This window comes from Cebidichthys violaceus, unplaced genomic scaffold, assembly GCF_023349555.1.
Source record: "Cebidichthys violaceus isolate CVI_PGR_0920_01 unplaced genomic scaffold, fCebVio1.0.p SCAF_91, whole genome shotgun sequence".
Lineage (NCBI taxonomy): Eukaryota > Metazoa > Chordata > Actinopteri > Perciformes > Stichaeidae > Cebidichthys > Cebidichthys violaceus.
This window is the reverse complement of record NW_027176977.1, coordinates 600,272-617,387: the sequence shown is the minus strand read 5'-3', so window position 1 is coordinate 617,387 and position 17,116 is coordinate 600,272. Positions and strand designations below refer to the sequence as shown.

Sequence of the window (17,116 nt, the reverse complement as noted above, 5' to 3'; positions counted from 1 at the left end):
TGAAACAAACTGATTAGGACAAAGTCTCCTTTGACCAAAGCAGAACTGTTTCTATCTGAGGAGAACCTTGCACACGTCAAAGACATTGTGGTGTTGTACTCTGAAAAATGACAATAGTGTAAAGAATGAAAAAAGAGCTAGAGAGAGAAGTTCAAATCCTGCCTACTTTCTAACCCTTGCACACATTAGCAATGCTAATATGTGCAAATTACATTTTCAATTAGTCTCTCCTGGAAAGCATTCATGGTGTTGAACTCAGTTGTAAACATAAAGTGACCAATCATTGTATGAAGGAAGTATGAATATCAGATTGTTGGTTTCGAAAAGCTACAGAAATGGTCAGACACAGCTCCCCCGACATCAGAAAGATATGGAAGGAGGGGGTTTCTAAAGATGTTCGGCCACATGACACACAGTTCAAATAAAGCACATTGGCAGCTTTAGGATGCAACCCCCAAATAGTGACATACTGAGGCTGTGAAACACATAGTGTTAGGGTAGACACTCAACACTCTACTGCCTCGGGGGACGATTATTTATCACTTCATGACAAGTTTGAGTAATTTCAGTGGAAATAGAAAGACTTAGGCTGTCCTATTTCATTGATCTCTCAAGACAAAACCGTGCTGTCAATCTGTTAACTAAATATAGAAGTGTTATTTACTTCTTCCATAAAGACTTAAACTTATTTTAAGCATCATTCAAGACTCATATTGTGTAATATATCAGACTGAGCTGTAGTAAAGCTGATGGGCAGCAGTGCTGTACACCTGCACAGTGGCTAGCATGAGCCAAACAGCAACGTATAATAATAGGTGGCTCCAGATGTGAGGCCATTAGTGTAAATCTGCCTGAGTGCATGAATGTGCCTCTGCAGGCATTTATAAGATTAAATTCAACAGATTATAACATATTTTATCTACACCGCCAAGTGAAGAGGTAAAGACTCAACAAAACCTCCTGTGGGATCATGGAAATTGATGCCAAATTTCATGGTAATCAAATCAGTAGCTGTTGTTCTGGATGGATGGATAGTTGGTTAGAGCAGTATCAGTGACGGAGCTGAAGTCTGACACTTTGGTTGGATTGCAATGAAGTCCTGTGCAGATATTCATTCATATTCATGTTGCCCAAAGGATGAATCCTAATAACTTTGGTGATCCCCTGACTTTTTAACTAGCACCACCACAAGGTCCATGTTCATTGTTATCACCGGTATTTCCACACTCTGTCAATGTCAATGATTAGCAGCAACATTCGTTTTGATGCATTGGTATTTTTAGTACTATATATTAATCTTATTTTTCACTTTCATTGAGTATTTTTTTTAACCAACTTCAGTTCTGATCATAAATACCAAATAGTCATTCCTGTTCAAAATGTTAACCCGTTAAATGACACTTTTTGATATGATGCTATGTTTGAATTTCAAAAAACTATTTTTAAATTATTTTGTTTATCATAATGTACACAAACATACACAAACACACACACACACACACACACACACACACACACACACACACACACACACACACACTCCTACAGCAGGTGCAACAGTGTACCTCCATCCAGGCTGCGAGAGTTCCTCTTGCTGGAGGAGCGCTGGAACAGAGGCGCTGGTCTGTCGATCAGAGAGCTTGCCTGTCTGGTCTGAGCCTGAGTCCGACCGCTGTAGCGAAACTTAGAGCCCAACGCCAGGAACTTCCTGGGAGTGGTGGCCATCTCAGTGGAAGTCAGCCTGCGGACAAAGATCACTGATACTGATCTTCCGATCTGACTCTGGGTCAGGCAGCGAACAAGCATATTTAGCGAGATGTCCACACTTAAACGCTGCACAGGCATGATAACAAAGTGACTTCAAGAACACCATACCCTACCTAAAGAAGGTGTGATGTTCTACACACACTTTCCACAGCTTCTTGGCCGCCTTGTAATTGGGTAGTTTGAAGCCAATTGCACTCTCATAATGTTCCACCTGTTGAAACAAGAAAAACAAACCTGCTAAAAAAGATGACTGATGAAATGAGCTTGATGGTGTCAGTCATGGTTAAGGTGAGTTCAGTGATAAATAAGCAGATTTTACAGGTGGAAGGATATTTGTGGGTATGAAAACAGTCTGTACCTCTGACGGCCTTATTTTGATGAAGAAGCTGCTGCGTTTGTAGGAGACCTTGAGGACTTTGGGCCAAGGGAAACGGTTGATCCTCAGTTTATCTTTGTAAACCATCAGACCACTGGAGCAAACCCCCAGCATGATGTCAACACCATCCAGATCCTAACAGAGACACCCAGGGAGACAGAAAGATTCCCATTAACCGGACACTTCAGAAAGCCAAGACCTTCTCAGGGAGCCTGGAATGAACAACAAACATAGTAAGTAAGATCTTGAGTTTCTTAAGGTGTGTTCCACCACAAGGCTTCTTCAGCCTCAGTCAGCCTCCAGTCTGTTGGAGAGATAACCACCATTCTTCCTAATGATGATTTGATCGTGATGGTGCAGAGTGCTGTGTGAAGGGCGACGTCGCAGGTTGACGTCAGTTTTATCACACCTCCTCACTGGATCAGCACATACTGGCTCCTCTCTTTCTGTCTATATGATGGTTTAGCGTGTGCTATCGGCTTCAATTAACGTGCGTCAAATCATGCGTTACTTTGCAACATGGGAGTTTCACACCTAAACTGTTTGGTTTGACTCCTTCAGCCAGGTCCATGAAGACTGGTGCAATGCCTTTGTGGTGTAAAAGCAAAGTACACCAACCACTTCATTTTGTGATCGTAAATGTGATTTTAGGTTCACACCTATCTTGTTTTTTGAGACCCTGTGGTGGGTTGGCCCGTTTGATTCTGTTCATTTTGGCTGTCCATCAAACTCTGGTATGGACCAAAGAATTGGACCGAGGCCACCTAAAAAGGTGAGTCTGGTGTGGTCTAGGTCCAGTCTGCACAAATAATTCTCATAATTAGGGATTTTTTTCGTGAGCTCTTATAATTAAACACATCAGTTAAAGTGCAGCATGACCTGTCCATGTAATGCTGATGATGCTGGATGACGTCACCAAAACTTTCCAATGAATGAGTAACCAGTCAGTCCATATGACGTCATGCTTATTTCTGGGTTTGTTTGTGAAATGAACCGCACCAGAACTAAAAGGCAACAAGGGCTCATCTTCTTTCTTGGTTCTTAGTTTTTATGCAGATCATAACATTATTTGGAGCTCATCATCTAAATAGTTCAGTATCTAGCACCTTCTTTTAAATGATCAGATACGGATTTCTTATCTTCAGGCATTCTCACTTCCAGGTTTCTGCCTTATCAATACAGGATTTAGGTTCTATAAAATTCCATCAAAACCAAATTTAGCTTAAACATAATCATGTTATTGCTTTTCCAATTAATTGTAAATACTAATAAAGTCTGGCTTTGCAACAGGTCCCACCCTGAGGAACAATGTTCTAATATTTACACACATTTTTACTTGTGAACGGTTTATTCTAAGACTCCCTCCATGTGCTTCTAATAGTGGTGATCAGTGCACACCATGTGTTTGAAAATACTACTGTATCGTATGTACTACTACAAATGATAATCCATGTTAGGAGGAAAGTTTTAATCTTCAACAGTTGTTTAATGATGCAGCTTCCTTGTACTGCTCACCATCATCCACAGAGGGGCAGTATATCCCATAGCTCCATAGCTGCTTAAAACCCTGTTCTGACATAAACAGATTGACCTGATTTCAGCTGTGAAGCCTCACAAGTCACATGTCTCCTTGCTTTTCAGGCCAGGCATGCATGTTACTCTGATGCATGACATTACAATACTAACATGATATTTATTTCTTCTTTTTACATCAATGCTGTTTGTTGTCACAGAGAAGTGAAAGAATGATCAAGTGGATTGTGTTCTTCTATTTGACGGATACTTGGATCTAAAGGATGACCTACTATGGTAAATGGACTGTACTTGTATAGCGCTTTTCTAGTATTCCAACCATTCAAAGCGCTCAAACACTACATGTTCATTCACCCATTCTTTCCCATTCATTCAAGTGCCTTGCCCAAGGACACATCAACATGGACAACATTGCTTTCAAATATCTATCTTCTCTTCTTCAGCACACAAGATTGACTCTTCCTTCTTCTTTTGTCTTTCGTTTGGGGAAGGAACCTCTTTAAATGTTAATGTGGCATCTATTCACCTCCATGACACATGAATTAATTTGAACTCATGTACTTTTATAGCTCATATCAGCCCGATTATGTTCAAAACTCTCAGCACACACAGTCATGTAATTTCAAGAAAAAACTCTCCCTGCTCTCAAAAACTGAAACTAGCAGAAAACCCTTCTGATCAGACATAAATCTCAATATTGTGTCTTATTGTCCACACAATTGTTCACCACCTCTGATAAAGTGCAGGCTAGCATCAACACTCATACCAGCAGTCTTTTTTTTGTTAGTGAGCCATAGCTATTCCATAAGAACCTTTAAATTGTAAAATATACATGTCAATTCAAATATCAAATCTAATTACACTCAAAATATTGACAGGGACATTACCAATCATATGCAAACCTACGTCCTACATCCTGTGCTCACCTTGGCCTGGTGGAGGTCCACTCCGTACATGGAAAGTTTCTTGGCATTCTCCAGGAACATCAGGTCTGCCTGGGCTGGACTCATCGACCTGCCACAACACCACAGCAGGAATCCCACAACATTTCTAGTTACTGTTACTGTGGAGAGGCTGTGATATGAATACTGGAAGTGGTTTGGATTTTGACAGTCATCATTTACATTTAAGGTATCAGGATGGAGGATTTCATTAAATCACTCAAAGAAGTGCATTTTTTGGAAGAGCAGGGAAAGTGTATCTTCCCCTCAGCTTCCCTTATGTAGTTCATACAGAATACATTATTGGAGTTGGTTCTGTTGAGTGGAGTACTCAAAAGTTAAAGTGAGATGTATTTACTCAAGCGCTATAATTTAGTACATATTTTTCATTATCACTTAGTAATTTCATTCATACTACTTTAAATACTTTAGAGGCAGATGCACCATCATCATCAGTACTTTTATTCTAGATACGTAAGTGCATTTTGCAGACAATAGTTATGTACTTTTACTTATGTAACATTTGGAATACAGAGTTTGACTTGTACCATAATTGTTTTAAAAATCCACTTAATTGGTGGATTGGGTCAAGAATATGGAACACCGAGGCACGACTTCTGACCTGTATGTGCGGTGTAGCTCCATCATTTTGTCTTCCAGCTCCTTGGTCTGACCCTGGGCCATTTTCATATCCTTAGTGTATTCGTTGCCGTGAACCTCAGGGTCGTACTCGCCCAGCTCCGACTGCAGGGCGTAGGAGCCCAGCAGGGACAGGGTGACAAAGGAGCAGGGAAGGCGGCCCTGCAGGATGTCCTTCCGCAGCTGGAGACACAGGTAATACCTGCAATGCACAAAAATGGATAATATGGACTCTGTATGGAACTATAGATTGATAATATTGTAATACAATATGTTTGATTCAAAAGGCTTCATTGTGATTTTGTATTCAATCAGCTTGGAGGAACATGTCCAAGGAAATTAACTATGTGTTTCAGCTCATGCCCAGTGAGCTAGAGCCACTGTTGCTGACTTCCAGAGTTTTAACACCGACAACAAGGGTCAAATTTTGACAAAAAATAAATATTAGCTTACCATCATAGTTCATCAATTGTTTTAATGTGTTTTTTTATGTAACTTTTGGCACTTACTGTCTTGGTTTGTTAGTTATATGATCAGACCCCTGCATCATTATCCTCAAAAATCACAGAAATCTCTGAATACGCCACGTAAGGTTTTCATAGCCTATCCTTATCCTCTCATCTGGAGAAATGAATCCTGTCCACATTAGGCATTTGATCCAATAAACTGATGTTTGCAGGTAGTAAATGACAAAAACCCACAGGGACCCATGTAGTACCTTGTTATGTCTTCAGACAGTTGGGCTGGGTCTGGTGGATAGAATTTCACATTAAAGGTGAAATTATAGTTGGTACCTTGAGGAAGAAAAGGAGAGTGTGATGAAAGACCTGTAAACGTGGATTAGAAGCATGTAAATGAGAACAGAGGACGCATTTGTGGGTAAAGTTCCGCTCACCTTGTACCTGCCTGCGGATCTCCTTGGTTAGGTCCATCCAAGTCTGGTCAAAAAAATGAGGGATGTAGCATGATATCATCAAACACTGCTCAGATTATTCTATTCAACACTGAGGGCCACATGTTACTCTAACCACCAATGACATTTACATATCTTCTGATTGGGATTGTTGGAATACGACCCAATGATGCTCACCTTCATGGTGGCCATCTCAAAGATGACCAGGCCATAGTAGTCTTTCTCCAGCAGGTTGAGGTGGTCACAGACCTTCATGAAGAGCTCCTGACCTTTTGCGTGTTTCTGACACGCACATGCATTCAGAGAACAAGCCAATGAATAATTACAACCTGACATTACATAGAGGACAATGTATTCAGTAATGTGCTGAACATGATTGAGCAGATGGTGAAAACAGCACAGAGGCTCAGCGGTCGCTGTCCTACTGTTTGAGGAGAGAACCCTAAACCCTGAGATATACTGGAACCACAAGGAGTCTTTCTTTCCAACTAAACATTAAACCACCTTTGACTGCTGGTTTTATGACAATGGAGGTATTCTGTTGAAGATCCATCAAGGCTTGTTGTTTGAGCTCTAATAGTTCACTATTCTCCTGTTTAAGTTTCACATTTCAAGTGGTGGTCCATTTGGAATTAGACAAGAAGTTCCTCCAGCAGATCTGCAGAAAATAATTCCTAAGAAGATTGTGGATGAAAAGGGGGAGGTTTATGAGATTGGTGTTAAAAAAAAACGTTGCAGAGCTTTAGGTGTCGGTGATACCAGACAGAGAAGGAAAGCTGTGCTGTCAGTGATTGTATGGGATTCTTAACAGAGGTAGCTGTAGGAATGAAGGAGAAACTCCTCATCATTAATTGGTGTTGCACTGAGGTTAGTTAAATGCTTGAGGAGCTATTTAATACTGATTGGTCACCCGTTGGGATTTGGGTTTGTAGTTGGCCAAAACAAACTTTCCAGTGGTTTTACATTTCCGTTGCAGTGCTTGCCGTCCAATGTATGTCATCTGATTCTGTATAGAAGGATTCCCGTTTGAGACGGGGATATGGTGGAAAGTGTCAGGATTATTTGGTTGTTCTAAATCTCTGCATGTAGGAAGGTGGCCTTTGCTGATTGCAGGATGCTTTTTAGGTTGTGATCAAGAATGGAGGTGTTCTATTGAGGCAATGTTTCCAAGATAAAAGATAATGAGGAAACGTTGGAATTGGCCTTTGTGTTACCTTTGTGTCTTTGTCCAGTGGAGGAGAAAAGCTGAGTATTCTATTGATATGGGTCTAGAGGGACCTGGGGATAATGATTGGATGGAGATGATTGTCACAGTATTTGTGAAGATATGGTTGTGTGTTCTTTCTTGAACCAGAAGCTGAAGTGATCCATGAATGGTTAGTGTAGGGACCAGTGGAGGTCTCCCACATCCAATTTCTTAGGTTCATCCACCACCCATTAAATGATTTCATCCTGTATATGAAACCTTCTCCTAGTCCATTTGATCGCCACAATGGCCGAAGTGTTTTGGGTTTGGACAGTGATCTGATTTAGTGAGAACCCGAAGGATGACTTGTAGCCATTTAGAGGTATTACCACTCAAAAAAAGGAGTCATGTTGATTTGGTGCTGCAAGACAAATAGTTCCAGAGAGCCATTTTGTCACCTCCGAAAATAGACAGGTGCGGATTGGTTGGTCGGAGAACATTGGACATGCCACAAATGAAGCCTGAAGTTAGTTAAAGAGAGTCTGAGTTAGACACTGGATGTTTTCCAGTTCCTTTTGGGTTGCTATCTATCAGAACCTGGGTAAGGAAGTGGTATTAGCTGCCGCAAGGTAAGGCATGGGTGTATATAGTCTTGGTGAGTTTAAAGAATAATTTAATCCAGCTGTCCAATGAATGTCTGCTACTTTGAAGGTTGTGACTTTCATAAAAAGAATCTTCAATTCTTTCATTATTGATTAATGCGCTGATTATTTTCTTGACCGTTTATTCTATGAAATGTTACAAAATAGTAAATCATTGCAGTTTCCCAGAATCCAAGGTACTATTTTCAAATGTCTTGTTTGTTGTCAGAACAACAGTCCAGAAGCCAAAGATATTCCCTTACATGACAAGAAAAGGAGAAAGTTCTCACGTTTCAGAAGCTGGAATCAGGAAATGTCTCGCATTTTTCCACAAAAAATGACTCCAGAAATCGGTTCGTTTATTAGCCAGTTGACAAAATGTTAATCAATTTAGCATTTTTAGGAATTGCTAAATGATTTTAAGTGATTATCAAAAAGCAATGGGGAAAGATGTTTGGGTTCTAGCTTACCCAGTGTGAGGACTTATAATTGTTTTATGTTGACTATTATTAACTCTTTTTGAACTGTTGATAGGACAAAGTGAACTCAAAGACAAACCCTTGGGCTCTGGGAATTGCAATGCAATTGTTATTTCTTCTTATTCTCTGACAGACACATACATGTATGTACATACAAATAATAATAAAATTAATCATATGCTGCAGCCCAAATAAAACTGAACCGTACATGAAAATGAACCTGGTGTAACACTGGATGCTCTACAACCTGTATATGACCATATTTATGACATGTTAATACTATGAAATTGATTTGCTCTGATACCTTCAACGAAAACCTGTGGCTACATGAATTAAAATGAAATCATTTAACTATTTGAAATGTTACTTGTGTGCATAATATATGAAAAGAATAAAGATAGAAAAAGCTCTTACATCCAGCTCACACTCGTAGAGAGTGTCATCCAGCAGGGTGACTCTGATCTGCATGGTCTTGGGTCGGCGTGGAGCTCTGGGAGCTTTGGCCTCCTCCTCTGTCATTTTCTCCTCCTCCTCTCTCTGACTGCCTCCTTCAGGGCCAGACTCCTTCTCCTCCTCCTTCTCCTCCTCCTTCTCCTTGTCCTTATCCTCCTTCTCCAGGGCAGCCTCCTCTATTTTCTCCTTGTCGTTCTCTTTGTCCTTTCCACCCTCCTCCTCCTCAGCTTCTTTGTTCTCTACCTGGACAGCCTGACAAGACACTTTATTACAAAGCAGTCTACACACTTTTAAAAATGTGAAACATTCAGTCTTGACATCTGCAGTTTTACCACTAAACACATCAATCTGTTGTCACTTTTTATGTTTTTGTCTTAGTATGGAGGGAATATTTACTCTTTACTTATTTATATAAATGCTCTGATGAGGCAATTGTATGTTCATTCAAAACCCAATAAACAACACATGACACGTGACACAATTTTTCTAATTTTGCTTATTTACACAATCCCAATGGATCTTAAACTAATCAGTCAATATGATGTTGAAGTGTAGACTTTCAGCTTTAATTCAATGTCTAAAACAACACAATCACAATGACCGTTTAGGAATTACAGCCACTTTTACACAGCCACCCACATTTTCAGAGGCTCAAAAGTAATTGGACAAACTAACATAATTGTGAATATAATCATTATGTTTAATACTTGGAGGAAAATCCTTTGCAGTCAATGATTGCCTGAAATCTGGCTCCATAAACATCACTAAACGGTGAGTTTCCTCCCTGGAGATGCTTTGCCAGACCTTCTACTGCAGCCTGCTTCAGCTGCTGCTTGTTTGTGGGTCTTTCTGCTTCAGTTTCATCTTCAGTAGGTGAAAAGCTGCTCACTTGGGTTGAGATCAGGTGACTTGGCGATTGAAGAATATTCCATTCCTTTGCCATAACAAGCTCTTGGGTTGTTTTTACAGCATGTTTTAGGTCATTAACCATCTGCACTGTGAGGCTCATACAATCAGTTTAGTATCATTAGTCTTAATCTGAACAGATAGTTTAGACTTAAACATTTCAGAACTCATCCTGCTGCTTCTATCAGCTGTGACATCATCAATGAACACCAGTGACCCTGTTCCATTGGCAGCCATACACGCTCATCCAAAGCACTGCCTCCACCATGTTAAACAGATGATGTGGTATGCTTTGGATCATGAGCCGTTCCTTTCCTTCTCCACACGTTTCTCTTCTAATCATTGTGGTACAAGTTCATCTTCGTTTCATCTGTCCAAAGAATCTTTTTCTGAAACTGGTCAGTCTGTTTCAGATGTTTTCTGTTAAAGTGTAATGAGGCCTTCCTGTTCTTCAGTGGTACCAGTGGTGTTCACCTTCTGTAATTAGATTCATGAAGGCGTCTCTTGATTGTAGACTAACAATGGAACGCCTACCTCCTCCAGAGTGTTCTTGACTTCAGTAGATGTTATGAAGGGTTTTTCTTCACCACAGTACACCCTAATAATGGCCTCCTTCACTTGCATTGACACCTTTTTGGTCCGCATGCTGAGAGTTCCAAGGACCAACTACCAACTGCAAATATAACATTTTGAATCCTATTGTTGGCATCATTTGTCATGAAATAGTGACAGAATAGAACACATCTGGCCATGAAACCGTTTGTCAGACAATTGTCCAATTACTTTTGATCCTCTGAAAATGTGGGTTGCTGTGTAAAAGTGGCTGTGATTCCTGATTAGTTTCAAATCCATTGGGCTTGTGTAAATAAGCAAAATTAGAAAAATTGGACCTGACCGTATCTGTTTACAATCAAGTTGAACTGCCATACATGCACATGTGTGCCTGAATTGTAATCTTAGCAATGACTGATATGTCATGTTTGGTGTTCCTGTGACACTCGTTAACGTCAGGATTGTTGTGACAAAGCTGAAGATCGAGGACTGGAACACTTCCTGTGTAGATCAACACTTGAGCTTAACGGTCTTTTCAAGCTTCAAGTCTGCTCTCCTCTGTAATCACTGTAAGTCCAGTGATTGTGTGTTGGGCTCTCTGAATGCATCCAGTGTGTCACTGACTGAAGGACTGAAGCTGCTGCTAACATGCTGTTTTTACTAGGCAGCCTGTGTAGCCACTCTGCTGCAGTGATTAGTCAAGCTCCAGAAAGGTTTTCAGATCACATAAGGCTATTCAAACGGTTGCATTATATACAACAAACTTTTATGAACTGAACAGTAATCTCTCACTATATTTTGAATCTATCATTCATGCCAACTGCATTGATGAATAGAATAGCAAAACACCTTACATACACTGTAACAGCAAATACAGATGAAAGGCGCCCCAACCTAAACGTCCTGTCATTCAATGCTTATTCTCTAATAAAGTCAAATAATGACTTGAAGTGAAAATGTATCACTGTGAGAAGAGGGGGGCGAGCTGATGAAAGCATTAGTAAGCCATGTCTAATGAATGATAAGAAGTCATCTAACAGAGAGATGTGTGAAGAGAGCTTCAGATGTACTGTAGACTGACCTGAGCCTCAGCACTGCTCACCGAGTGCTGGTCCAGGGCCACCTCTCCCTCGGTCCTCAGTTCAGGTTCAGGGTCAGCGATGGGGGCTTTAGCTTCTTCTTCCTTGCCGTCCTTCTCTCCCGCCTCACTCTCACACTGCGAGCGCCTCTTCAGGAAGGAGGAGAAGAGGCGGGAGAGGCCTCGGCCGGCAGAGTTGCGGTTGCGAGGCCGGAGCTGCTCCTCCTCCGGTGAGGGCGGTCTGGCGTCCTGGCCCGCTTCCTCCTGCTGCCTCGGCTTCTTCTGGTGACTCTCCGCCTCGTCTGTTGTCATGGTAACAGCTGTGGAGATAGAGGACAAAATAAGTAAAAAAACAAACAAACAAGAGAAACAGCCCTGTGTACAAGCTAATCCAGATCAGACAAACCAAGAATATGTTCATACCAGGTGGAAATGGAGCCTTTGACTGACATTATTATTAATATTATTATTATTACGGTAAATGGTAAATTGATGTACTTGTATTTCTCCTTTCTAGTCTTCTGACCACTCAAAGCGCTTTAACACTACATGTCATCACTCACCCATTCACACCCATTCATACACTGATGACAGGGGCTACCATGCAAGGTACCACCTGCCCATCAGGACTAACTAACATTTATACCCATTCATACAATGATTATTATTATGATGATTATTGTTATTACTATTATTATTATTATTATTATTATTATTGCTGTTATTATTGTTGCTGCTGGACACAACATGTCTCCTACTTCACTGAAAAGACGTGTGTGTGTGTGTACTGGAGGCATCACACCTGTGTGGCACTGTCCAAACACTGGACCATGATCAGCTTTTAAACCATTTGTGATGTCACAAAGTCCTGCTCGTACACACACACATAATAAACTGAGATTCAAAGTAAGCACAGACAAACTTTCCCCCTTCAGCAGATCAACAGCCTTCTAGTGTCAAACTGCACGCTGTGAAAGAAACACATGGTTCTTTGGTATCAATGAGCTGGAGCCACTGTGCAGTCATACAGGTAAATGTTCCCTGTGTACTATATTTCACAAGAAGCTAAGTCCTTTCAGCAGCCTCTCTCCTGTCCTGTGTTGTTTTGAGTGCACGTTGTGCAAAGATTTTTCATACAAGCGTTTATTAAAACCCATCCAGCTAAGAATTACTTCCATAATTGAAGTAAATGTAAAAAATAACTGCCTTCATTGAAAAAGCCCATATAAATAGAATTAAAAGACGTGGAATGAATGTATACAATTGCCTTTGTCCAATCACTGTGTCTCTACTGCCACAAGGTTAAAAACTACTGTCTCATTTTTACTTGGTGCTAATGGCAGCACTTAACCCCAAGGACTGCTGGGATTCTCCCCGTCTGATAAAACACGCTGTTCTGCTTGTCATGACCAATCATCCCCTCATAGCAGCAACAGGACTGGGCTTGTGGTTAATGTGACCATATGAGAGCTGTCTGCTCACATTTATATAAAGCCTGCACATGCCCACATCATGACAGTGAAGGTGGACAGCTGCACAAGCTGCATCTGCTGGCAGCTGGAACAACTATATATATATATATATATATATAGATAGATAGATAGATAGATAGATAGATAGATAGATAGATAGATAGATAGATAGATAGATAGATAGATAGATAGATAGATATGTATTAGTGCTGGGCAAGTTAATGCGTTAATATTGCGTTAACGCATTCATTAATTAACGGTGACAATTATTAAGCGGACATTTTTAACACAAGAACCGGTGTTTAAAGGGACCCTGTTAACTGGAGACCTTCAGCCGAATGCGTCAATTTGCAACAGCTGCCGTAACTATGACAACAACAGACGCATTGGTTAAACCATAACATCGGCAGCGAGCGGTGAACAGCTCTTTGTGTGGCGTCTCTTCCGTCTCTTCCTGATTCCTTCACCTTCATTCCCCTGGGTCCTAAGTCCCTCAACGTACAGCTTCTCATCACCCTCTATGTACCAACATACATTTATAACTAATACCACACAAAGTACACGGTACTCAGCGTTGAATATGTGTCTGACCAAAATACCAAAAAAAGCAAAAAATAAATGATTAATTTAAATTATTTTTGTAGAGTTTTTAAAGTGTTTTTTAACATAAACATAAACATAAAAAAAGAAAGAAAAAACATGACGTAGATAGGTTTGCAGTTTTCAAGGTGTATATTACACACATGAAAATAAAGTTGTGAACACCGGCTGAATATTATCAGAATCATTATCACTGTATTTTAATTGCTACTGTGTAAAGGGAATACTGCTGTTAAAAAGCCTTATTTGTTTAAAAAAAAAAAAATGAATATAAGTGTTCCTGTATTCACTCTCCACCTGGAAACACCAAACGCCGAGCGAAACCAGCGCAAAAGACAAACGCACAGTTTTCCGTGGATAGATCATATACCGGTGGTTTATCGCTATGGTAATGTACGTGTTCATATAGCAGTACTTTTAAAATAAAACTGCACAATACACTACTTTTGTATTAAATTTTGTGCATAACAATGTGATTAATCGCAATAAAAAAATTGTAAACGTTGCCCAGCACTAATATATATATATATATATATATATATATATATATATATATATATATATATATATATATATATATATAATGCTTCTGAAGGGGTAGAGCACAAATATGGAAACTGCATGGCCTCATGTCAACCATCTCAAAGTCAATGTAACCATCAAATATTAAAATTGTTGTCTTTTTACTTTGTTATTGTCATCTATAGTGGTTCTTTTAAGAAAGCACGCAGTTCAAATGAATAGGAAATATATTATTGTATTTTTATTTAAACATATGCTCTGATGAAAAAATATTGTCATTCGTAGTTTTATCTGTGTATTTATTATAAGCTGCTTAGAGCTAGTGTTAGGAAGTTAAACAGGTCAGAAATCCTTTTGTAATATCTATTTCATATTGCTGTGAAAACAACTGGATATATTTATCGCCAGAAAGCGTTATAATTTACCTTCGCCTAATACTAACTTTTACTGAGTAGAACTTGAACGTGACACAATGTAGCCTCCGATAAAGTTAGCTCCATGCTGTCAACAGATGAGCCGGTCACTGAGTTAACTTTGAACGGCAAGATGGGAATGAATTACTAAATAACACGTGTCTGATTAAGTTAGCTGTTGCAGATGTTATTAAGGTTATTCTTACACGACTTATTTTGAACTTCCAGTTGTGACAAATTATGAACTTTTGGTGTTCTTCACTTACCAACACGTGGTGTGTGCGTGTGTGACGTTACTGTCTGTGTTGCTGTGTGCCGACGTAAAACTACCATACGGCGACGGCACACAGGTGTACATGTGACCGGCAAAAGAACATGAGAAATATGAAAGTGATCTGCAGATGCATCTCAAGGCTCTTGGGGTCAGCACGGTAAAGTCAAAATGCCTACGTTTAATACCATCCACCCCTACGTTATATAACTGAGTGAAGCATAGTGAAACCTTAAGGTTTAAATAGGAGTTGAGTTACGTTACTGTTCCTATGGCACCTGATACAACACTTTAAGGTCTGTCGGACAGAAATCACAGCTCGCACCACATGGAGCTTCAGAAGCTGCTGGCGGGCTGCAGTGCTGAGTGGACGCTGGCACAGCCACACCAGTGCTGACAGGGCAGAGAAAGTGAGAGCGTGGGCTCCACAGCTCCAGGTGTATAACGACAACTAAACATACAAACAGGAAGTTCACGTTCTCATGGCTGATTGTTTAGTCAGCACAGGTGTTCCACAGAATCAAGAGTCTGCATCTTTTCTGTCCAGATAAGCAGCACATCAGTGAAATGAGCCGTTTGCTGGAATAAAACCAGGCTTGTTCCACCACGGTAAATGGAATGGATGGTAAATGGACTTGTTCTTGTATCGATCTTTTTCTAGTTGTTGGACCCACTTTAACACTTCATGTCATCATGTCTTCAATCAGAGGATTGACCCGCCGATCCTCTGATTGAAGGACGACCCGCCATACCACTGAAACACAGTCACAGTGGTATGGCAGTGTATCAGTGTATCGGTGTATCGGTGTATCGGTGTATCAGTGTATCGGTGTATCAGTGTATCAGTGTATCAGTGTATCGGTGTATCAGTGTATCGGTGTATCGGTGTATCGGTGTATCAGTGTATCGGTGTATCGGTGTATCAGTGTATCGGTGTATCGGTGTATCGGTGTATCGGTGTATCGGTGTATCAGTGTATCAGTGTATCGGTGTATGTGCCTGTATGCAGAGCAGCAGACAGGAGACTGAAAGGTAGAGCTAATTCAAAATAATGAGTGGTGTAGGTTGTTCCTCTGGATCCTCAGTCGCTTGACATTTGTATTATGATTGTAATCAATTCAGTTTTCATTAAGTCTCACATACAATAAGTTATGGATTATGACTACGACATCTCTGTGGAGGATGTGATTAACTATTCAGATGAACTGCTTGAAAAATGTATGTAGGCAGGAATCTGTATGAAACAGAAACATTGTAATTGCTAGTTAAAGCCTGTAAATTGTTAGAACACACTAAAAATCAAGGATTTAAGAATCATGTATTGTCTTTATGCAACACAGGGATGCACAATGAAACACAAGAAAAACAAAACAAAAACAGAAGTACATTCCTGTATAGTATTTTAGTAATGATGTAACAATTCTCTGGGCAGATAACATGGCCGACATCTGAACATAAAAAATTTGAAATCAGGAAAACATTGTTCATCAACTTTCAATATGTTTGAGCACCAAGCATCATGATGTAAACAGAGTCCACCTCCTCTGAGACTCTCCTTTTGAATGTATTCTGTCATAAGTGCTCCAGTAATAACCACAAAAAAACATAAAATTAAGACAAACAATGTAACAAAATTCATGGGAGCCACCTGCCAGATTATAACATGATCTGTAACATGAAAGAAGGGTACGTTACAACAACAGCTTAAGTTTCCTCAACAGCTAAAAACCACCTGGTCACTCTAATTGTTATTATGCATGCAAATATGTCCTTCCATACATGTTGTGTTGACTGAGTATATAATTTACCATAAACTCATGTTTAGAATGTTTACTAAGGTAATAGACTTCTATACAACCAGAGGAGTCGCCCCCTGATGGACATTAGCGAAAATACAGGTATAAGACACTAATGCTGCTTTGACACCAAACGCGGTGCGAATTATTTGCACGAGTAGATTACATACAAAGTCTTTGCACAGACACGATGAGACTGCAGTGACGCGGATTTGCGATGGCGTGGCGCGATTGATGCAAATTCACATCAATGGCGTGACGCTGCGGCGCGATAGCCTATCAGCGTTGAGATGTTTCTCCTGTCATCACTGACGTCCTGCCGTTGTTGAATCAGGAAACAAATACTGTATCCGTCTGTGTTCACCCAGAGCGCTACGATACCTCATATCAATACAGACTGGACCAAACTATGTGTATAAATGTATAAACCATATGGTACAAACAATGAAAAAGACGCTGCCGTATTTACGCCGAGATGACGTTATTTTGAGTGTTGTTAGAGCTGCTGCATTGTTAGCTTAGAATAGCATTGATCGATCCGAGCTCCATTGAGAAAACAACCATTTTAAAATTGATTT

The 17,116-nt window shown here is 40.1% G+C and overlaps 1 protein-coding gene across 16 annotated transcripts in view; it reads right to left on the bottom strand.

Moving 5' to 3' along the window:
- Positions 1-17,116, bottom strand: part of LOC137867924 (protein 4.1-like) — an 89,567-nt gene that overhangs the window by 45,995 nt on the left and 26,456 nt on the right. For 12 of the 16 annotated variants that reach the window (XR_011102193.1, XM_068704403.1, XM_068704404.1 and 9 more), the window contains exons 2-11: positions 11,468-11,784; positions 8,890-9,180; positions 6,347-6,451; positions 6,152-6,194; positions 5,975-6,050; positions 5,240-5,458; positions 4,603-4,690; positions 2,126-2,278; positions 1,881-1,978; positions 1,566-1,741 (exon numbers count right to left, since the gene is read on the bottom strand). Coding sequence is in view for 15 of the 16 variants with exons in the window: in XM_068704403.1 (XP_068560504.1) it covers positions 1,566-1,741; positions 1,881-1,978; positions 2,126-2,278; positions 4,603-4,690; positions 5,240-5,458; positions 5,975-6,050; positions 6,152-6,194; positions 6,347-6,451; positions 8,890-9,180; positions 11,468-11,776 (1,558 nt within the window). In the remaining variant the exon portion in view is untranslated. The remainder of the gene's footprint in view (positions 1-1,565; positions 1,742-1,880; positions 1,979-2,125; positions 2,279-4,602; positions 4,691-5,239; positions 5,459-5,974; positions 6,051-6,151; positions 6,195-6,346; positions 6,452-8,889; positions 9,181-11,467; positions 11,785-17,116) is intronic. The other 4 variants (XM_068704416.1, XM_068704405.1, XM_068704406.1 and 1 more) reach the window with 4 other exon arrangements.